Source organism: Canis lupus, chromosome 2 (genome assembly GCF_003254725.2).
Source record: "Canis lupus dingo isolate Sandy chromosome 2, ASM325472v2, whole genome shotgun sequence".
Lineage (NCBI taxonomy): Eukaryota > Metazoa > Chordata > Mammalia > Carnivora > Canidae > Canis > Canis lupus.
In genome coordinates, this window is record NC_064244.1 from 67,333,284 (window position 1) to 67,357,426 (window position 24,143).

Sequence of the window (24,143 nt, forward strand, 5' to 3'; positions counted from 1 at the left end):
TTCTATATTGTTATGGGGACTCTAAAAAAATCTATAGGTTTTCTCCAGAGCTGGCAGTAAGCCCAGCCAATCTTAAAAAAGCTCAGCCTCAACATTTTCAAAAACTGTAAAATTATATCAATGTATAGCTAAAATTGAACCAACTTCCTATCCTTAAAAGATAAATATTTGACACTTGTTTAAGCAGAAATAATTTTGAAACAAAAATATGCATATATGTCTTAAAGGTTTATATTAAAAATGGAATGTTGAGACAACAGAAATGAGAACTTAGATCTATATGACATAGATTATATCCACCAGTTTATTACTTTATACTCTCTTATTTTTAGTTCTTATATATAAAAAGTAAAAGTTGCAAAACAACACACAACCTGGACAACAATGAATCATATAAACAGACTTGGTACATAGCCACTTTAACATAGAGACCAACTCAGCTCCAAAAAAGCAGAAAGTTTCCCATGCCTTAAAAAAAGATGTATCAGTTGCTATTGTTTTAGTGGTCAGAACCATTTCCAACATCATCATCTCTCTCTTTAAAAAATTTTTTTTTCTTTTTGATAGCAGTTTTGACAGGGGCCTTTGTAAGAGGAATTAATCCACTTGGGGACTTGGCAGTTTCCAAGTTTTCTATTTTCCTTCTAAGTGTTCTTGCAAAGTGTGTGACCATAGAGCTCAGGACTTAGAATGGTTGTGTCTTTTCTGATTTTTCTGGTCTGCTGTTAGCTTTGGCTTATATTGCATTCTGTGTTACCTACTCATCAAGTAGTAGCTAGTCTTCCTTCACAGACTCTAAATGTCCTGGCTTAGGATTCTCTGCCCAGAAATTGTCTCATTTAAGGAAGTAATCGGTCCTAACACCATAGGACAGAAAGGTGTAAAAAGATGTTTGATGGGAGCTGCTTCTGTTTAGAGCTCTATTTAATAGCTTTCTATTTCTATCTAATATCTTATTCATAGAATTCCTCATTTCACATTAAATAATGGCACTGAGAAAAACAGTTAACTAACTTTAAATTATAAAGGATTATTAACTCATTCATAGGAGGGGATCAATCCTCAATTCATTTCATTCATTCTGAAACTTCCTTAACTTTTTTAACCTTAGCCATTCCAAAATTCCCAGTTATCTGACTTAGGTCAATTTTAAGTTCTCAAGGTACAGAAACTAGTTAAATTGCATTGGTTTCCAAAGACAAAATGAGCAATACAGAAGAAGAAGAAAAAGATTTTTTCTTGGGGTGCCTGTGTAGCCAGCTGGTTAAGCATATGACTCTTGGTTTCAGCTCATGTCATGATCTGGGGGTCCTGAGATCAAGCCCTGCATCAGGCTCCGCACTGAGCACAGAGTCTGCTTGAGATTCCTTCCCCCTTCTTCTCCTTCTACCTCTTCTCCTCCCCCTGCTATGCTCTCTCTCTCTAAAATAAATAAATAAAATCTTTTTTTTTTTAAAGACTTTTTCTTGGACCTGGACAAGGCTGTTTCTATTATAAACTTGTCATTAGGGTATCCCAATCTGATTTTATATAAATCAAAACAAAAATTTAGTTTGAAGGGCGCCTGGGTGGCTCAGCCAGTTAAGCAACCAACTCTTAATTTCAGATCAGGTCAGATTTCAGGGTCATGGGATCCAGCCCAGAATAGGGCTCTGTGCTCAGCGGTAGCAGGGGTTCTGCTTGTCCCCCTCCCTCTGCTCCTCCCCCAGCTCACAGGGTGCACATGTTCTCTCTCTCTCAAATAGATAAATGAATAAAATCTTTTTTAAAATTTAGTTGAGTCTATTTCCTATTTAGTCTTAGGTTGATTTAACCAAATTAAAGATGATTTGAATTAATTTTAATCCCAAACTTGATAAATTAACAACTAGGATCACTGCTTCTAAGTATTTTTAGATCATAAAGTGGCCAATCTGTTTTACTAATAACTATTATATATTGTCATAGACTTTTAAATAAAATTAGCTTTTGCAGTAAGTTTATTAAAATCCACTGAATCAAGAAATATCCAAAATACATTTTCACTCAATACCATAACATTATATGTGCTGCTGATTTAAAATATGTGGTTTTTGTTTCAAATAAGATTGTCCTTTTTTTTTTCAAATAAGATTGTCCTTGACAACTTCCCTGACTCATGCCTAATTTACATTTCAAAACTCAGAGGCTTGCAAAAGCAATTTCAAGATAATGTAGATTTTTAAATTTTGAAACTTTTTATAAACAAAAATGAATACATTAAAATCAAATACACAGTACATATTAAATAAGTGGGCAATAAAGATTTTGATTTGCCCTGTGTGTGTTGGTGGTGGTTTATGTTGTTCAGACATGTGTGGGTATTATAGGCAAAGAAATTAAATTAACTCCTCCATTCTCAACATGTGATTTCCTCCTCCCTAAGTATTACAAGAATGCAGGCCATGATCACACAAAGCCACATGAAGCTAAAACAGCATTTTCCTCTTCTGTGATTTTAGTCTGATGGGTACCCAAGGAAACTAATGCTATCGATGGACTTTGCTGCCTGTCCCAACATGTTTATTATTAGCACTGGCCTGGCAGGAACCGGTTTCTAACCCTAACTAGCTGTGTGGGAACTAGGGACTATTCATTTCATCTCTCTGTAAAACAAAGTTGGATTCGACTATCTCTAAAAAGTCCCTTCTATTTCTCAAATTCTTTGACTGAATTGTTCTGTTCCATATCTGTCTGGTTGTGGGGTATTAACTAGTTTATACGGCCACCCAAGACCCAATTCGGATGCAATGGGGCTCCTCCACATCTGTCACAGTGACAATACCTTGCTCTATCGCATCACACTGGATTGAGATAATGGGAAGTTATTTGATGGTGGTGGTGGTGGGGTTTTATCTTTTAATTTTTTCAAAGACTTATTTATTTATGTATTTATTTATGTATTTATTTATGTATTTATTTATGTATTTATTTATTTATGAGAGAGAGAGAGAGAGAGAGAGAGAGGCAGAGACACAGGAGGAGGGAGAAGCAGGCTCCATGCCAGGAGCCCGACGTGGGACTCGATCCCGGGACCCCAGGATCACGTCCCAGGCCAAAGGCAGGTGCTAAACTCCTGAGCCACCCAGCGTTCCCCTAGTGGTGGTGTTTTAATAAGAAAACCATAGCATCTGGGACGCCTGGGTGGCTCAGTGTTTGAGCACCTGCCTTTGGCTTGGAGCGTGATCCCGGAGTCCCTGGATCGAGCCCCACATCGGGCTGCCTGCATGGAGCCTGCTTCTCCCTCTGCCTATGTCTCTGCCTCCCTCTCATTCTGTCTCTCATGAATAAAGAAAAGAAAAAAAAGAAAAAGAAAAGAAAAGAAAAGAAAAAGAAAACCATAGCATCTAATGCATATTTTCTGAAGACTAGGATATTCTGAAATGCTTATCATATTTTTACATCCCTGAATAAAACAGGTAATTTAAACATTGTTAATGTCTAAAGCCACCATGTTTGGAAAAGGCAGGAAATGTCAGAAACTGTTTAAACTGCTTGTAAATTATATCCCAAAGATAGAAGTTTACTAGATGGGAAGGACCACAATTAACCGTAGCTTAGACAAGAAAGCCTTCTTGGAGGCTCTGAGACTGGGCTAGCGGCTCTACCCATCACTCTCAGAGCACCCTTCCCATCCTTGCCCCGGTGTCACACCCAAACCTGCGTTGTAACTGCCTAATTGCTAGTCTCCTTGGTCACTCACTGCAAATTCCTTGAGGACAGGAATTTTGCTTGTTCATTGATGTACCCCTAGTACCCGACACACAGTAAGGACTCCATAAATAATTGTTGGATAGCTGTTGAATAAACAGCCAGCTATCTCCACTTATTGATCTTCCAAGGGCAACAGAAACAAGCAGGAGTAGCACCACATGACAGCAATAAGAGGCATCTCTACCAAGAGCCTGTGTTTGGTAGTTGTCAGGAAGACATAGGTTCCCATCAATGTGTGATGGATGGGACCCCACAAATTTCCATTCAATGATGTCCTTGTAGTATGTCATACCATACCTACCTATTATAAGTAGCACCAAAGGACATATGATATTTTGGTGGGACTGTTTTGACTATTTATCCAACGCTTAGACACACCTTGGCAGAATTTGCAAACAGTGTATTAACCACAAGCAGCTAAACACAAAGAATGAATACTCTTCAAGAGAGGAAGATGAGGGAACCCTGGGTAGCGCAGCGGTTTAGCGCCTGCCTTTGGCCCAGGGCGCGATCCTGGAGACCTGGGATCGAATCCCATGTCGGGCTCCTGGTGCATGGAGCCTGCTTCTCCCTCTGCCTATGTCTCTGCCTCTCTCTCTCTCTGTGTGACTATCATAAATAAATAAAAATTAAAAAAAAAAAGAGAGAGGAAGATGAATCGATGTTGGCTATATTTTAGTAGGAAATTCCTCTGGCTACATTTTGTAGGAAGTAGATGGGGTATCTATTGTGCAATACTCAGCATACTGTCTGGTAATGAATTAAGAGAAGCTTTTCCCCCTTCCATACGAGAATTTGACCTTTGGTTAATTTTCTAGCTCTGTTCTCCCAGCAACCTAATAAAGAATAGCACATCAACTATGCGGCTGGCATTATTACCCGTGGTAAATATGACCCCTAATTGGTAAACTGCATCCAGAATGGGAGAACTATAAGCATCTGAAAGGAAGCCACAACTCTGGACTTCCCTAAGCACAATGACACTTGGAATGGACATATCTCTTGCAGGAACCCTGGAAACTTTATCTATGGAATTGTTATAATGGACATTTGCTCCATAGGACAAGAGGCTTTTTAAGCCAGGATAGTTTCCATACTTGCCTAATGTAGGTCTGTCTCCTTGCATCTAAGTTATGACACATGAACTGTTGCAGGGACTCCAACAGAAGAGCAACATCTGGCTCTGTCCTCCTGGTGAGGTGTGCTTCCCATCTACATCCTTCTAAGTGACTCTGATCCCAAGAGTAGCAGTTTATGAGTGTGAATGTTTCTAAATGCTCAGTTGAGCCTAAGTAGACCACTGTGATACTACTTGCTTCGTGTTTTGTTTTGTTGTAGATGCTCCACAGGGACTATGAGAGATGTGAAACTGTCTGGCATAGTTTTCTGCTTCCAAAAAATTCATAATCACACCCATCACTGTCTGCATGACAGACAATCCATCTCCATTACATGTCACCAAGACATAAATCTCCAATTGATGCCTTCTCTTAAAATCCCCAAGCTTGTTCCTACTAAACCTTCTCCCTCCAAGCACATAACCCCACCTTAACCCCCTGGTTTTTAATATGATATGACAAATGTCCAAAAATCAAATTAGATATAAAAATTGCTCCCCCAAACCACAGTTGCCGATGAATAATTGGGGATAGAAATAAATAATCTACCCGGAGGTCAGAACAGATGCTAGAAGTTCTCCAGTTACGAAGATTCCATATCATCTGATCACAATGGTGTAAGTTAGTGTCACCTTTTAAAACTAGGGGCATGTGAGAAAACAACCAAACTGCTCCTGCCAAACAAATAACTTTTCATTTCTCTCTACAGGAGCATTATCTGAAGAAAATAATTCAATTTTCCACACTATAATGAAAGGTTTGAGGAGCATAGTGATATGTAGCAGAAACACTGAACAAAAATCCATGAAAAATTGCCCATGATAAGCAACTGAATAAAGTGCCCCTTTTTGGAGCTGGAAGATAGCACAACCACATGAAAGCACAAGGCAACCTACAAGAGATCAACAGGAAGTACAGAACTTCTCACACACCCAACCCTAGGCCCCTCCCCACCCCGTTACACTAGACTTCACAGAGGTAATCCTATTGTTAATGCACAAGAGACACACAAGAAAAACTTATAAGTCCAATGAAGCAGTCTGAATTCAGTTGACCAAAGGCCACTCCAGTCTTCCCACTGCCCTCAGAATCAGCACATGCAGCCATACGTGTGGCTTTTTCACATCAATTAACAACAATACCATCACGTATTCTGAACCTCCAGAATACTCAATTTCACATTTTGCAGACCACTAGGCCAGTAACTTTCTCAAGGAATATTCGAAATATTTACATCAAAATAACATCTATCTGCCAAATGACCGGAAGTCACATTGCTCTATGTCATTTCTTAGCCTATTACAGATACAGGCTTTATTTACATTCCTTTCCAACCCTTGCTATGAAAACTTGTTCCCTTCCCCCAAGAAAAACAACTTCCCAGGGATGCCATTATTAAATCCTATTCAAGTAGGAATTTTGTTCCTGTCCATACAATGTATCAAGTATAAGATCAAGAATCCCTTTGTGAACTTGCATTGAATGTGCCAGAAAGATGCCAGATATAAAATAAATCATTAGTGGTCTGTCTTGGGCCCAACCATGAATTTACTTATAAAAAGTATCACCAACTCCATTAATTAAATCTCAGACACTGTGCAATTATAAATACCACCATATGTGAACATAAATTTAGAAGAGGACAGTTTATGATCTGATAGTCCAAATAGAGCGATTATTTCCATTAAAAGTGATAGAACTCATCGATCCAGTTAGTACTAATATCAACATGCAATTTCAAAACAACCAACCATGAATGCAATAATTTGAGACATTATGGAAAAAAGAATTATTTAAATATTAAGCTTCATGTTCCGCTTTCGTCCCAATGATTTTACTACTTGAAAACGTAATAAAATGACCAGAGCCTAGTAATGGTTCTGGGAGCATGAGTCAGAGCAAAATTTCTAAGTTTCCACATCACAAACCAAATCAGCTTGGGCTGTTATGAACAATTTGGCCTCAGTTCTCCATTTAATAATTTCACTATTTTCCAAAACTTGTGAGAGCATACGGGCCTACTAAATATTATGAAGGTAATAGGTAACCTAAATATAACACGAAATTAAATTCACTCATTAAAGGTCATTTTAAAAAATCTTACTGTATCTTATGGTCAGGTTTCTCAACTTTGGTACTCTTGACATTTTGGACTAGATAATTCTTTGTTCTAAAGGGCCCTCCTACACACTGTAGAATGTTTAGCAGCAACTGTATCCAGATGCCAGCAACACCCTGCCCTGAGTTGTAACAATTGAGAACATCTCCAGACATTGCCAAATGTCACTGGGGGGACAAAATCACCCCCAGTTGAAAGTCATCATCTTACAGTGAAATTGCTAATGTAAATTTACTTTGCACCCAGCGATATGATCAGGTCATGGAATCACTGAGGAGGATCATGGTCTACCAGAGAAAGTGGGCAGAGAAATTGAACTGTGAAGTAGAAAAGTCACATTAAAATACCAGAAATGGGGCACCTGGCTGGCTCAGTCAGTGGAGCGTGGTGACTCTTGATCTCGGAGTTGTGGGTTCAAGCCATGTTGGGTGTAAAGATTACTTAAAAATAAAATCTTAAAAAAAAAACTAGAAATAATTTAAACAGTGAAAATACCAAATATAACTCCTTGCAAAGCATACCTTCTACACAATCAGTTAGATTTCCCTTTTGCTAAGATCACTCCTTAAAAAGAATAGCTAATATTTCCATTTCAGGTATGAAAAAGTATTTCTGGTCCTTGATAATTTCTAGTTTGTTACTCTTGATCTAGAACCGTAATTTTCCAACAATCTATGGTAAAAGACCAGTTTTGAAATTTCTAATCTACTATAGACCAACATGTGGTCCTACTGTGTGGATTGGTATCAAAGAATTCATAGACCAGCTGCCTGGGAGCCACAGTTTGAGTAACACTATTCTGGAGTTCTAACTTCTATTGAGAAGTATGGTTTAAATACCTTTTGAACTCTTCAGTGATAACGTTCACAAGCCAATCTATAATGTTTTTTTATTGGCTTTTTTGTTCAAGAGACAGAAAGAAAGGTGGTTTTGCCACCTTTTGAAACACAACTATACTAAAATTAAAGGAAGAAAAAGATTTCTTTTAAAATTCTTTTTTGGATACTTTAACATAAGACAAAATTATGAAAGTGCCTTAAATATCTTTAATCCCTAGTATTTCCTGCTCTTCAGCTTTTAAAGAAGTACAGCCTCTTCTGTTAGAAAAACCGTATGGCTGCAAAGTGGGTGAAAAGCAGAATGGTTTTAAAAACCTGTTCTATCAACCTTCTCTTTCCCTCCAGAGGATCTCTTAGAAGGTAAACAATTTAGAAATACAACTTGTTTCTATTGGCTTGCACTTGCCTTCCAATTAAAGTTCTATTAAAAAAAAAAAAAAAGTTCTATTCATAATCAAAGTAGAAAACTGTCAACAGTGGCTACATTTCCACATTACACAATAGCATCTCTTGAAAATGGCTGGAAAAAGCAGGAGTATTTTGAGTTTTGCCCAAATGACTTGTTTTATGTTCACAAAACTGGTGATCTGTGTGTGTGCAGAATTGTCAAATATCAAACTAGAAGGGAAACTGACCAGACTTGGGCCACAGGCACCCTTCCCAGGGTTAACTTAAAGTTTCATTTAGCTGGGCAAGTCAGAGTACCCCAGGAGCCTCTTAGCTCATTTCCATGTTTGTGTGCACATAAATATGCCCAGTCCTTAAAACTGCAGTCTTAGAGTTAGAAAATACCTTTCCACTCATGTAGCCAAACAGCCCTGACTGCCTTTTATTGTGAAGCTTTCCCTTTAAGACTTCACCAGAAAATTAAAATATGGAATCTATTAGGAGAGGCTTGGGAAAAGAGATATTGATCTCAAGATATTCTTATCTTTTACAGAGAAAAGGGCTGACCAAAAAAAAAAAAATGTAGATGAGTGAGACAATATGAAAACAAGCATGGAGATTTTCTCATCTTTCTCCTAACCAGAGTTTGAGTACACAACAGGAAGAATGGGGAGCCTTGGGGCCAGCTTTGATTCACTCAGAATGGACTCAGCAAAGTCCTCTGAAACCAAGGCCATTCCACTAAGAAATTATTAGTCCTTTGACTCATAAGATCCAAACTTTGCTATGTAATCTAACAAAAATGCAAGTATAAAAAAAAATGCAAGTATAGTAATGGTGAAAAATGTTCCTCTCAGGGTCCCCAAAAATTGGACAAATGGTGGCTTTTGAACTGCAAAATGGACAAATTCTAAAACCTCTTCCCCCATCAAAATTTACTGCTATGTAAGTGTCTCCCGATCTGACAAGTAGGGCCGGATTTGCCGTCTTTCGTCAGAATCCTCTCCAGCGGGATCGTTTTCCTCACCAGACTCCACGTAGATTGGCCAGTCATTGTCTGTGTCACTCTTTTCTTGGCTTTCAGAAGAAGCCTCCACCAGGCTAAGGTTGATGGGCATCAAATCGTCCTCCTCGTCGTGCATGTCTGTAACACAGGTGCAGCTGTCACACAACCCAAAGCGCCGTAGTCCCTGGGACAGGTGACTTGTAAAAGTTCTTCTGCAGCCCTTGCAGATGATTGGACGGTTGGATCTGTGAACCTAAAATCACAAGCAGACACAGCAAACGCTCTCGCCCCTGCTCTCTCTGCCACAGCCTCAGCCTCACCAAGGTGCTTCCACCCCAAGGCCGTTGGACATATGGGAAATGTGCCCACCTCCCCATTGCCAAGCCTGCCCCCCCCCCCCCCATACTAATGCCTCTGAAGAAGTCTTCACTGACGCTCTGGGCCAGGTTAGGCCCCCAGCTGTATATTTTCACCTATGCTCCTTTTCTTGAAATTTTTAAAAAGATTTTATTTGTTTGTTAAAGGGGGAGAGGGGCAGAGGGAGAGGGAGAATCTCAAGCTCTGTGCTGAGCAAGGGCCCCACATGGGGCTCAATCCCACAACGCTGAGATCATAACCTGAGCCAAATCAAGTCGGTCACCTAACCAACTGAGCCACCCAGGCGACTCCGTTACTGAGTTTCTAACAAATTATTGGTAAATTCCCTAAACTATAAGATCCAAGAAGGCAGGGACCATTCACATTCATGGTTGTTTTTGTTGTTGTTGTTTTTTTAAGATTTTATTTATTCATGAGAGACACAGAAGGAGAGAAAGGAAGAGGCAGAGACACAGACAGAGGGAAAAAGCAGGCTCCATGCAGGGAGCCCGATGTAGGACTCGATCCCAGGTCTTCAGGATCAGGCCCTGGGCTAAAGGTGGCACTAAACCGCTGAGCCACCAGGGCTGCCCCACATTCATGTTCTGTCAGATTTGTTACTATATCCCTATGCCTGTATATAAAGCACATTTGGGGAATGGATGTGGATTTTAGGTATGGCTTTTTATGTACCTGGGATTGTCTAGTTCTTAGGGAGGCAGACTTGCTAGATGATATCTCCTCCAAACGTGGCAGATGCTCCAGCCTTAGCTCTTTTTTGATAAATGCATTCCTTACCTATGAGAAGCACTTTGCATGCTAGAAGAAAGAACCTGATCTCCTACGCAATGCAGTTCCTCCTTAAGGCAGCAGCCCCGGGGGTGGGAGGAGGGGGTGTCCCTCTGTATAAGGAACTATCTAATACATGCAATTCTTTAGGGGCTCCAGCCTAAAGGGACTCTGTAAACCAAAGCCTCTCCTGTGGAGAGCTCTGGATGCAGGATGCAACAAGAGGTAAAGACAGAGAGAAATGACAGAGGACAAGGGCCAGAAGCACAATACCCACCTCACTGGAGCTGCTACCACATCCTGACCAACATCCCTGCTTTCCATGAGGTTTTCTGGGCTTTTTACATTAAACCCCCGACCCTTAGCCAACCTGAGTGTGTATACGACCTTTGCAACCTGACAGGGCCTCTGAACACCACCTCTTTGGACTATAGTAGACTGGACCTTGTACAACAGGGAAAGACAGAGGGAATAAGGATTCCAACCAATGAACTATCTTAGGGGCATCAGGGACCTACTGCTGCCAAGACAGACTGGAGATATAATTTGAGGGGGAAGGGGCGCCTGGGTGGCTCAGTTGGTTCAGCGTCTGCCTTCAGCTCAGGTTATGATCCCAGGGTCCTGAGATTGAGCCCCACCATCAGGCTCCCTGCTCAGCAGGAAGACTGTTTCTTTGTTTCCCTCTGCCCCACCCTTGACCCCCTCCCCCACTCATGCTTTCTCTCTTTCTCTCTCAAATACATTAAAAAGTCTTTACAAAAAGAATTTTTGGGGAAAAAACAGACAAACAAAAACTTAAGGCCATGAGAAGAGGCCATTCTCAGACAGATGTGCTGGTGCCAGCCCTGAGACTGGAGACAGTCAGTAATCTTGTACTTATCTTAAAACTGAATTCTTTCAAAACCACAACTCACATACCATAAAATTCACCTTTTTAAAAAAAGATATTAATTTATTTATTTATTTATTTATTTATTTATTTATTTATGAGAGAGAGAGAGAGAGAGAGCGCGCGCACAAGTAGGGGGAGTAGCAGTGGGAGAAGGAGACGTAGACTCCCCACTGAGCAGGGAGACCAACATGGGGCTTGATCCCAGGGTCCACCTGAGCTGAAGGCAGATGCTTAACTGAGCCACCCAGGTGTCCCAAAATTCACCTTTTGAAAGCATACAATTCAGTGGTTTTTTTTTAGTATATTCACAAAATTGTGCTACTATCACCACCATCTAATTCCAGAACATTTTCATCACCCCAGAAAGAAACCAGATGCCTATTAACTGCCTTCCTCTCCCATCCGACATCCTCTTAGGCCCCGGTAACCACTGATCTACTCTATCTCCATGGGTCTGCCCATTTTACGTATTTCATATAAATGAGATCATATGATACGTGGCCTTCTATGACTGGTTTCTTTCATGTAGTATAATGCTTTGGTGGTTCCTCCATGTAGAAGCATATATCAGAACTTCATCTCATTTTATGGCTGAATAAGGGTCCATTGTATGGATAGACCACAATTTGTTTACTCATTCATCAGTTGATGGACACGTGGGTTATTCCCACTTTTTGGCTTCTATGAACAATGCTATGAACATTTGTGTGCATGTATGCTTTTGTGTGAATGTATGTTTTCAGCTCTCTCGGGTATATACTTAGATACAGATTTGCTGGGACTTGGTAATTTTATGCTTAACTTTTTTTTTGAAGAACCACCAAATTGTTTTCTGCAGTGGCTGCACCATTTTATATTCCCACCAGCAGTGTGTGAATGTTCCAATTCTTCCACATCCTTGCCAATGCTTTGTTATTACTTGTGCTTTGATTATAACAATCCTACTGTGTTTTAAGTGGTATCTCATCATGGCTTTGGTTTGCATTTTCCTAATGACTGGTGATTTTGAGCATCTTTTCATGTCCTTATTAGGCATTTGTAGAACTTCTTTACAGAAATGTCTATTCAAATCCATTGTTTAATTTGGTTATTTGTCTTTTATTGTTGAATTGAAAGAGCTCTTTGTATATTCTAGTTACTAGATCCTTAGCAGATAAATGATACACAAGAATTGTCTTCCATTCTTTGGGTTGTCATAATATTGATAGTGTCCTCTGAAGTCCAAATCATTTTTATGTTTGATGTTCCAAAGACTGATTTGATTGCCTTGCTCAAAGATCTTTTTTTTTTTTTAAGATTTCATTTATTTATTCATGAGAGACACAGAGAGAGAGAGAGAGAGAGAGGCAGAGACACAGGCAGAGGGAGAAGCAGGACCCATGCAGGGAGCCCAACGTGAGACTCTATCCCAGGTCTCCAGGATCACGCCCTGGGCCAAAGGCGGCACTAAATCGCTGAGCCACCTGGGCTGCCTGCTCAAAGATGATCTTAAATACAATACCTTCTTAAATGGCCTGAACCCCTTTTATATGGTGGGGAATTAACCACCTACATGGGAGACAGAATCCTAGGGGGCAGCCAGTGGGAGGGGAGGTCCCCTGGATCTGGAGCCCTCTTTGCTGCCCACAGGTCGCCTTAAGAAGGGCGGCACACGCTTTCCCCACATCCAGGTACTGAGGTTGGGTGGAAAACTGAGGATGCATTTTTCTCACCTTTGGCATCACATCCCTGAGAACAGACCCACAATCCCCTTGTCCAGGACCCACTGCTCTCTGCCTTATGACAACCATCCCTCACCAGGATCTAAATTTTCTTGAGTCTAAGAAAACTAGTCTCTTATCATATAAGTTTTAACTTTCTCTAAGTGCCACCAAGCCAGCTTTAATTTAATAGAAACATATGTTTAAAATTCTCTGAAAATAGGGGCACCTGGATAGCTCAGGGGTTAAACACTTGCCTTTGGCTCAGGTCGTGATTCCAGGGTTCTGGAATCAAGTCCTACATCAGGCTTCCCTGCAGGGAACCTGCTTCTCCCTCTGCCTATGTCATCTTTTCTTTTTATATTCTAGTTACAATATAGAATTGTATATTCTATACAATATATTCTCATAAATAAATAATTAAAATCTTAAATAAATAAACAAATAAAATAAAATTCTCTGAAAATACTCTAGTGGACAGAGAAGTAAAAGGGAGGCTGGTTCACCCTTACATTAGCTCCCTCCCCTCCTTCTCTCCATCTCCTCTACAGGAGATTTTCCAGCCCAGACACTTACGCTCAGGGCATGACTCCGCAGGTGCTCCTGTCGAGTGAACCTCTTGCCACAGGTCTCACAGGGGTAGGGTCGTTCACCCGTGTGCGAGCGGATATGCCGCTTAAGGATGCCCTTCTGTTTGGCGGTGTAAGGGCAGAAAGGACACTTGTGGAGCTTGATAGGGACCACGAGCACATCACCTAGGGAACCAAATGGGTTGATTTAACTGTACTTGTAAGCAACCAATGACACTGGCCACCCTCTAATGGGTGATCTGGAGCTGGGGAATTCTGCCAGCCCAGATCCAGAGGGAAGACATCAACTTTACCACCAGCTAATAATAGCAAGACACTACAAATTCCAAGTCTTTGTCTGGCTCCCAATCAGCCAGAGGGTGAAGCAGGCTTCTGATATAAGGTTGCAAGGAATGCCATATGGTACTGGCTTTCGAAGTTCTCTGTGGCTCACAGTTAGAGATACAGCTTACATTACAATCTCAGAATTCACATGTCTACAAGTGGATAACTGGAAAAGCTTCCCAAAATAACACTCACTCTGACAGTGTGTATTGTCTTTGATTTCATTTTAAGGCGATGCTGAGACCCTTTTAGGAACTGAATTACATCCCCCCGCCCAAATTCATACATCGAGGCCCTAACCTCCAGTGTGACTATATATTTGGAGATAGGGAGGTAATTACGATTAAATGAGGTCATAAGGTGGAGCCCTAGTCTGATAGGACAGGTGTCCTTATAATTAGAGGAAGAGAAACCAGAGATCTCATTCTCTCTCTGTTCATGCAGAGGAAAGGCCATGTGAGGACCAGCAAGAAGGTAATCATTTGCAAGCCAGGAAGAAAATAACCCCACCAACACTTTGGTCTTAGACTCTGAGCCTCCAGGACCGTGAGAAATTCCTCTCTGTGTTTAAACCACTCAATCTGTGGTATTCTGCTGAATACCTGAACCAACACAGACCTGCTGGATTGATTCCATGACCCTCAAAGGTTTGGAAATCTGTTATGATGAATCAGACCCTTGGATCGGGATCCATACTTCCTGCTATAGGAGAGCCTAAGAATGGCTTCCAGGCATGTGCAGAAGAGGTGTACTATGATGCACATCCTAAACTGGAATGCGTACTAACTATAGATCAGAAATCATCAAAAATCCAGGAATTCACTTAAGTCTTTTTCCAACTCTTTTTTCTTCCCCACCTTGCTTATACAACCATTAAGGTGACAACATGATTATCCCCTTCTTTTTTTTTTTTTTTTTTTTGATTATCCCCTTCTATATAAAAACTGTTGCTTTCAAGTTTCCTGAGTTACCCTTACTATAGTATTCCAAGATGTGTTTCCTCTATCCATGCCCTTCAGGATTTTTTAGACTTTGGTCATATCATATCTTATAGAACGGCATTAGTGACTCAAGCTTTCCAGGCATTAAAATCTGGGTTCAAGTCCCCACTCTACTATTTACCAGCCATGTGACCTTAGACATTTCATTTAACTTCTCTGGGTCTTACTTTACTCATCTGTAAAATATGGATGATAGTAGTTCCCACTTTAAAGGATTGTGTTAAGAATGAAATGAAATAATACCTAAAGCACAGCACCTGGCACATGGTAAGAGCTCATAAATGTCAGCCATTTTTGTCACCACCATCCTCTCCTTGGTGTTTCTTTACTGATGAAGCAGCCCAGGCTCTGTGGTTTCTCTCAATACTGGAGTAACTCCTTTTCTCTGGGACCTTCTCAGAATACCTAACTGAGCTTTGTCTTTTCTGAAGTGTTGCCAAAAGTATGGCAAACTGATTCCCAAGTGAGAATCCAGCATCATTCTACACAAAGGTGGAGATTATTTTCTCTGGTTTCCAGCTCCCAGATTGATAATGCCTAACATGCTGCATAATCTATAGTGATTCCAAAACCTGTTTCCTATTTTAAAAGCAGTAGCTCTCAACTTGTCACTATATATGTATGTTGGATTATTTCATTTCTCACTGGTCAGACTGGAACTGAGATGCCAGTTTCTTACTCACTCTTCTGGTGTTGTGGAATCTTTCTGCAATCTATCCCCACCAGCTTGGCATTATACTTTACCTTCCTTCTCAATTATCTACAAAAACATTAAGTAAGATGGGTCTAGCATTAGTCCCTAATCAACTGTTTAACTATATCTTCATCAGAAAAGTAAGAATTATCACAACATTTTCCTTCTTCTCTCATGATCTGATTTCACCAATACAACCATTCATTTGAATGTCTATTACATACCAGACACTGTGTTATCAAGGTCTATCCTTACCAAGACACCCATTTCCTCCCTCAAAAGTTAAGGCTAGCAGGAAAAAAAGACATGTAAACAAATTCATACATATAATGTAACCCAAGCAAAGTTCCAAATGATGAAGAAGCATGGACAAGAAACTAATGAATTCACTCTAGGAATTCAGAAAAGATTTCTGGGAGAGATAATCTTCAAGCAAGATTTTAAAGAATGAATAGGAGTTCACCATGAGTTCAAGAGAGAAAGGTATTTCAGACAGAGGAATAACACATGCTTAGGCATAGAGGTAAGTGAGAATACAGAATATAAAGTGGAGGGGAGTCAGGGGATGAGAAATGACCCTATGGGAGGGGCAAGAACCAGGATGTAAAGATAACTTTTCAATCGTTTATTCAACAAATTCAAACTGAGCATCTATTGTGTTGGTCTGTGTTCCACGCCCTGGGGATACAGTAGTGAACAGAAAAGACAAAAATGTTTGCCTTCTGATTTTGATATGTTCAGGAACTTGAACTTTATTCTCTAAGTAACTAGAATTTTTTTTAAAGATTTTGTTTATTTATTCATGAGAAACAGAGAGACAGAGGTAGAGCACAGGCAGAGGGAGAAGCAGGCTCCATGCAGGGAGCCCGACATGGGACTTGATTCTGGGTCTCCAGAATCATGCCCTGGGCCGAAGGTGGCGCTAAACCACTGAGCCGCACAGGCTGCCCAAGCAACTAGAGTTTTAAGGAGGGGACGTACATAGTCATATTTGAGGTTTTCTTTTTTTAAGATTTTATGTATTTATTTGAGGGAGAGCGAGAGAAAGCATGGATGGGGAGGGGCAGAAGAAGAGGGAGATGTATGCTCCCTACTGAACAAGGAGCCTGACCCCAGGACCATGATCTGAGCCAAAGGCAGATGCTTAACCAATTGAGCCCCCCAGGCGCCCCTAGACTGGAGTTTTAAAAGATGTCTCAGAGGGATGCCTGGGTGGCTCAGCGGTTGAGTGTCTGCCTTTGGCCCAGGGCATAATCCTGGAGTCCCACATCGGGCTCCCTAGGAGGAGCCTGCTTCTCCTTCTGCCTATGTCTCTGCCTCTCTCTGTGTGTCTCTCATGAATAAATAAATAAAAAATCTTTAAAATAAAAGATCTCTCAAAAGACAATGCAGGGGAAGGTTATTTATTTATTTGTTTGCTTACTTATTTATGTATTAAGATGTATTTATTTGAGAGAGAAAGAGAGAGAGAGGGAGAGAAAGAGTGCAGGGAGGGACAGGGAGAGGGAGAGAGAGTCTCAAGCAGACTCTGCACTGAGTGGGGAGTCTGTCACAGGGCTTGATCTCACGACCCTGAGATCACAATCTGAGCCAAAACCAAGAGTCAGACACTGTTATGACTGCACCATGCAGATGCCCCAAAGGGGAAGGATTTAAGAGAAGCAAGATTAAAGGCAGGAAGTAACAGGTGGTAGAGAATGAGAAATGTCATGAACTAAAGCAGTGACCGTGGAGGTGAAGAAGAGATACTCATGTGAAGGAAAATGAATAGCACTCTATGACTACATGGGGAAGGGAAGAGAAGGGAAAGAGAAGACTCAAAATGACACAGATTCTGGGTTAGCTGGCCTGGTGAATGACGGGGAAATAAACCGAGGTAGGGAACACAGGAAGAAAAGCAGGTACTAGAGGAATGAGGAGTTCAATTGGGATTTTACTATGTTTGGAGCAGGCCCAGAGCATCCATGGGAAGCATACCTGGCTTTAGACAAATAAATCTGGAGCTCAGGCACAGAGGCACAGAAGGGAATACAGTTTTGAGAATCTTCAGCAGATTGGAGTGGTTGCTTTAATTAAGGCCTGGGTCTCCCCTGAGTACCCTGCTTCCCTTACCCCATCACCCTGATGCCTCTGAGTCAGAGGTGAGTAGGATAGTCCTTGTGCCTCACTGTCATCCCCAGACCACTGTCCCTCCCTCCATCCTTAAAAACCTTAAGAGCTTTTGAAGCTCACACTATCAAATGATAGCATAATTACCTCTCCTTATTGCAGCCATCTTGGAGCCCCAAGGTCACCTCCTCATTCTGTGGAGGTTTGATCACATTGCCTTCAAATACAACTCCTGACATAATTCTTGGTGTGAATACTGAAAATGACCTCTCCAACACCCTAGCTTCTCTGTTCCTTAACCTCCTTTCCTCCAAAGACTTTGTTCTCCACCCCACCTCAGCTACCCAATCCTAGACCAAGAGCTCTCAACTCTACCTGCATATTAGAATCACCTGGGAAACAAACAAAACGATGTCCAATCTCTATCCCAAGCGTCATTTTTTTTTAAAGATTGTTTATTTATTTATTTGACAGAGGGAAAGTACAAGCAAGGGGAGCAGCAGGCAGAAGGAGAGAGAGAAGTAGGCTTCCCGCTCATCAGGAAGCCAGATGCGGGGCTTGATCCCAGAACCCCAGGATCATAACCTGAGCCGAGGGCAGATGCTTAACCAACTGAGCTATCCAGGTGCTCCACCAAACACTGTATTTTTTTTTAATTTTTATTTATTTATGATAGTCACAGAGAGAGAGAGAGAGGCAGAGACACAGGCAGAGGGAGAAGCAGGCTCCATGCACCGGGAGCCCGACGTGGGACTCGATCCCGGGTCTCCAGGATCGCGCCCTGGGCCAAAGGCAGGCGCCAAACTGCTGCGCCACCCAGGGATCCCCAAACACTGTATTTTTAAAGCACCCTGATAGTGTGTAGTTGGGAGTGAGAATTATGGCCCCATACCAAGATATTTCCAATGACTGCATTTGCTCCACAGCCCACATACCAAGCACCCCACTTCCCAGTCACTGTCTCATATCTTTCCAGCTCACCCCCTAAATGTCCCTTGTTGGTTCGGACCAAGCCATGGACTTTGCTGCCATTTTACTCTCTTTCACCTCCTTGGATCCTCATGCCTCTCCTTCTCCAGCTTAGTGCCCCCCAATCCATCACTGAAATCACTTCTTCACATCCACCTTTAACTGCCTGGATCCTCTCTCTCCCTCTGTCTATATTCACCTGGTCAAACCTAAATTCCAGTTAAATACAAACCTATGCCTGTTCCATAACTGAAAGAAGGCAAGTTAACATCGCTGGTGAAAAATACAAAACTGTGTGTTCTGGTCTCACTTCAAATCCATCTAGCCATCACCCTCTGAGCACTAATATCAGAGCCCTTGGTTCTGCCCAAACACCCTAAATATTTCCCTGGCTCACTCTCTCCCACTTTCTCAAGGACTATTCCACACCCTCTCTCTGCTCAAGTCTCCACCCCCACTGTCCCCTCCTCTCTTTAGCCACTGTCCTTACTTCTTTAACTGAGGAGAAGCAATCAGAAGAGAATCTCTCCGTGCTCCCAGCCACCCCCAAACTCCCCCATGAACACATATGGCCTGCTTTCACTCCTGTTCCTATGAATGGACTAGCCTTCCTCAAATGCAGAGCCAAACCATCCCCTGCCACATGTTCAGGGACCCTGTCTGTCCTTGATCTATCAACTGTCCCTCTCTCTTCTGCCCTCAGTTATCCTCCTCTCTCCTGGATCATTCCCATCCAGGAGTAAATAAACATGCTTTTAGATCCTCCACCTTAATAAAAACCTTGACCTCATACACCCCCTTCAGCTACTGATGTATTTCTGTCTCCTTCACAGCAAAACTGCTTGAAAGAAGCATCAACACTCACTGTCTTCACATCTATTTCCTCAGCTCTGATTCAAGCCCTTTGGTCTCTTGCCTCCCACTTCATTAACACTACTCTTGGCAAGCCCACAAATGAACTCCCCAATGATCAGTTCTTAATCCATCTACATGCAATACTGGACATAGTCCATTTCTTTTCTTTTCTTTTCTTTCTTTCTTTCTTTCTTTTTTTCTTTTTTTGTGAAACACTTTCTCCTCCTGGCATCTATCACTCTCAATTCTCCTTCTACCTCACTGTCTGCCTCCTCCTCATCTTCTTTACTGGCTTCTCCCTATTTTCCTGACCTCTACATGTTGTAGTTCCCCAGGGATCAGTCCATAAATCTCTCACCTTCTTCTACAGCTCTAAGTTCATGGGATGTATATGTTTCAAATTCCATGGATCCATTAATGACTCTCAAATGTATAGCTCAGCTATGACTTCCCCCCAGAACCCTAAGCATACAGATGCAACCACTTAGTGAACATCTCCACTTGGATATCCAAGGAGCATTACAAACATAACGTGTTTAAATCTGCTCTAGCTAAAAACCTGAGGATCATCCTTAACTTCTCTTTTTCTCATACCACTCATCAAGCCATTAGCAAATCTGGTCGGTTCTGCCTTTAAAGATAGTACAGTCCTATGCAAGAAGACCACTTTTGGAGGTTATGGCACACACTACCCACAAGGATCATTTTAATATATGTCATTTCAAGTCACTTTTGGCTGAGACCCTCTAGTGGTATCCCTTCTCAGAGGACAACCCAAAGGTTTCTCATGGCCTTCAGGGCCCTACTTGGTCTGCCCTCACCCAAATTCTCTGACCTCATCTCCTAGCACTCTGCCTCGCACATTCCACTCCACCCTCAGCAGCACCCTGCTGTTCCTCTAGTACACTCGCCAACTGTGACCTGCACCTGGGCCTTTGCACCTGGCTCTTCCCTCTGCCCTAAATGTTCTTTTCTCGGATTTACCTGCACCATTAGCTCTCTTCCTCTCTTGCAGTTTCTGCTCAAAGACAACTTGTTAGAAAAGACTTCCTTGTCTATACTAAATAAAATAGAATCTCCTTCACTCTCTATCAACTTTTCCCATGCTTTAGTTCTTCATCCTATATACTTACTTATTATGTTTGTTGTCAGCATCTCTGCATTGGAATGTCAGCTCCATAAGGACAAGGACTACCTTTTGTTCACGCCGATGAACAGTGCCTGGCATATAGTAGGTACTCAATAAACAGCTGTTAAATGATTGAATGAATGGATACATATATCAATGGAACAGAATAGAGAGCCCAGAAATTCTTATATGGTCAATTAATCTATGAAAAAGGAAGCAATAATATACAAATGGGAAAAGACAGTCTCTTTAATAAATGATGGTAGGGGGACACCTGGGTGGCCCAGTGGTTGAGCGTCTGCCTTTGGCTCAGGGTGTGATCCTAGAGTCCTGGAATTGAGTTCTGCATTGGGCTCCCTGAGGGAAGCCTGCTTCTCCCTCTGCCTGTGTCTCTATCTCTTTCTGTGTGTCTCTCATGAATAAATAAAATCTTTAAAAAATAATAATAAATGATGCTAGGAAAAATGAACAGGTACATGAAAAAAATGAACCTGGACCACTTTCTAACACCACAAAACAAAAACAAACTCAAAATGGATTGAAGACCTAAATGTGAGACCTAAAAGCATAAAAATTCTAGAAGAGAGCACAGGCAGTAATTTCTCTGACATCGGTCATGGCAATGTTTTTTTAGACATGTCTCTTAAGGCAGGGGAAACAAAAGCAAAAATAAACTATTGGGACTACAGCAAAATAAAAAGCTTTTGTGCAGCAAAGGAAACCATCAATAAAACAAAAAGGCAACCTACTGAATGGGAGAAGGTATTTGCAACTGATAAATCCAATAAGGGATGAATATCCAAAATATATAAAGAACTTACACAATTCAACACCATAAAAACAATCTGATTAAAAAATAGGCAGAGGACCTGAACAGACATTTTTCCAAAGACATACAGATGGCCAAAAGACACATGAAAAAGATGCTTAATATCACTAATCATCAGGGAAATACAAATTAACATTACAATGAGATACCACCTTACACATGTCAGAATGGCTAGACTCAGAAGGAAATAACAAGTGTTGGCAAAAATGTGAAGAAAAAGGAATCCTCCTACACTGTTCGTGGTAATGTAAATTGGGACAGTCACTGTGGAAAACAGTATGGAGGTCTCTCAAATTCCACTATGGGGAATTTGCCCAAAGAAAACAAAAATACTAATTTGAAAAGATATGCATCCCTGTGTTTATTGCAGCATTGTTTACAATAGCTAAGATATGGAAGCAACCTGCATCCATTGATAAATAAATATACACACATACACACACAATGGAGTATTACTCAGCCATAAAAAAAGGATGAGACCTTGATGGTAAGATGTTGAAGAAGCAAGCCAATGACAGAATTCTGGACACACTGGCATTAAATGACTCTGTGATGAGACTGGAAAGGAATGGGCAGAGGTCAGAGCAATGGGTATCCATGGTATCAGGAGCCAGAGGAAGAAAGAATTGCAAGAAGGAGAGAAAGGGCAGAGTCAACAGCTGAGAGAGGCCAAGTAAGATAACACCTGAAAATCACTCATTGGACTGATTCTAGAAATGTATGGCTGACCTCATGGCAGCAGTGTCAGTGGTGTGTAGGGGGCAGAAGCCAGACTGTGATGGGCCGAGAAAAGAATAGGAAGTAAAACAGTGGAGGTAGTCAATGCAGATGAACTTTTAACTTTTTTTCTTTCTTTCTTTCTTTCTTTCTTTCTTTCTTTCTTTCTTTCTTTCTTTCTTTTTTTTGAACTTCTAACTTTCTAAGAAGCAATAGGAAGTGCTGGAGCTGGGATTGGGAGGTCTGGGGGAGGAGAGCTTATAGGAGGACCTTATGATATGCCAGTGTCTATTTACGTCAGATGTATATGCAATGTGGATATGGAATTATTACAACAACCTCCTGACTGTCTCCCTGCCCTCATCTCCCCTCTCTACACCATCTGGTGCTGAGGCCAAATTAATCTCCCTCAAGCAGATAACTTGAGCTCAGTAACTACCAAAAATTCCCCTGCGCCTATAGACAAAAACTCACCTCTTAGCATGTAAGGTTTTCCATGACCTGACTCCAATAAATTTTTTCCTATGTTTCCTCTTCTTATCCTCAGATATCACTTTCATAATGCAGGAGGAAGCCAGCACTCCTGCTTTTAAACTATTGTGAAAGTCACACCTCCATCTGTCTTCCAGCACTAGTGTCTTTCTATCACATGATGCCAATGACACACCTCTCATTTCCTCCGAGACACCACCAGTTCTTTGAGGGCTGGATCCATGTCTGATTTATTTTTGTGTCTTTACCAGGAAGGTACTCAAATATTTGAGCAAATAAATGAATGACCAAACACCTTAGTCCAACTCTGTGCCTTGGCATTTGGAATAAATTCACACAGGAGCCTCGTGGATAGAATCAAAACTTGGCAGCCAATTGTCACGGCCAGGGGCCAGGGTGGCTGCCTTGACATAGCACCTTCTAGATGGAAACGTGACTTTACAGATTGATAGACTGGACCTGAATGAAGGTGGTGTAGGCTACATTACTGTTTCTTGATACTTTGCTTACAGGCAGAGACGGGTTGAAAGATAAAATCACGGCACTGAAATCTTCTATTCATTTGTGCTGCTTTCACAGTTTGTTTGAAAAAACGAAGCCAGCTCAGGTTTCTAGTTTTAGCTCTGCATTCTTAGTAAATTCACCAAACCCTTGTGGGTCTCAGTTTCTCTACACTCTTCTGCCAAACTCATGAGGGTCTATTGGGTGTGAAAGGGTGGTCACCGTCTGTGAAGTGCTATTATGCACGGAAATGAGATTTCAATTTGTTCCCACAATGTGTTCATGAAAACAGCCACTGCCTTCTAAATGCTGGTTAAGCCAGTGTCCCTGAGGATCAGAAACAGCATTTTCAAGTTTTCAAGCCTAGTTTTAATCAGACATACTGAGTGTTCTTGCTTTAAAAAAATGAAATTAAAGTCTCAAGACAACCATTTAGTAACAAATAAAAGTGGCTGATCTCCCTTATCCAAAATACTTTCATTGCTCAGTTTTGAAGGGTAAATTTAAACTGGGATTCATTAATTTCTTGGCTTGAAGTTCTGGAAGCTATAGGGTTCTTTCATCAGTACGGTGGCAGCCAAGTCTATTTCAATCTCCTACAAGACATTTCACAGCACAATTACCCCACCTGTTAAGAGGAGTTAGTCATGTCAATTCATCTCTCAGAATTGTTTAGGGAAACAACCAAGTTCTCTTAAAACTCAAAAGCCTACCAAAGGAAAATATCTGATATAAAAGCTAGCTTAAGGTTGATGATTTAATTAAAACACACATGTCTTTGGAGTTATCAACATTATTGAGAGAAAAAAGCCTACCAAAGGATATAAGAAATGTACTCACATAAAGCCAAATGCCGACTCATTTTAGACATCCTCGAGTAAATAGCACCATTGACTGTGACACCCTAAGTGCATGTCTACTATCTGTCAGGCATCGTGGTTGACACAAAGAAGGATAAATTTCTTACCTGTCTAGAATATGTTACCATACATGA

The 24,143-nt window shown here is 41.2% G+C and overlaps 1 protein-coding gene across 3 annotated transcripts in view; it reads right to left on the minus strand.

Moving 5' to 3' along the window:
- Positions 1-209: 209 nt before the first annotated feature.
- ZBTB8B (zinc finger and BTB domain containing 8B) overlaps positions 210-24,143 on the minus strand; it is a 32,266-nt gene continuing 8,332 nt past the window's right edge. For 2 of the 3 annotated variants that reach the window (XM_025447327.3, XM_025447328.3), the window contains 2 exons: positions 13,516-13,694; positions 210-9,454 (listed from right to left, as the gene is read on the minus strand). In XM_025447327.3, the coding sequence (XP_025303112.3) occupies positions 9,137-9,454; positions 13,516-13,694 (497 nt within the window). In that variant the 3' untranslated portion in view covers positions 210-9,136. The remainder of the gene's footprint in view (positions 9,455-13,515; positions 13,695-24,143) is intronic. The other variant, XM_025447329.3, reaches the window with a different exon arrangement.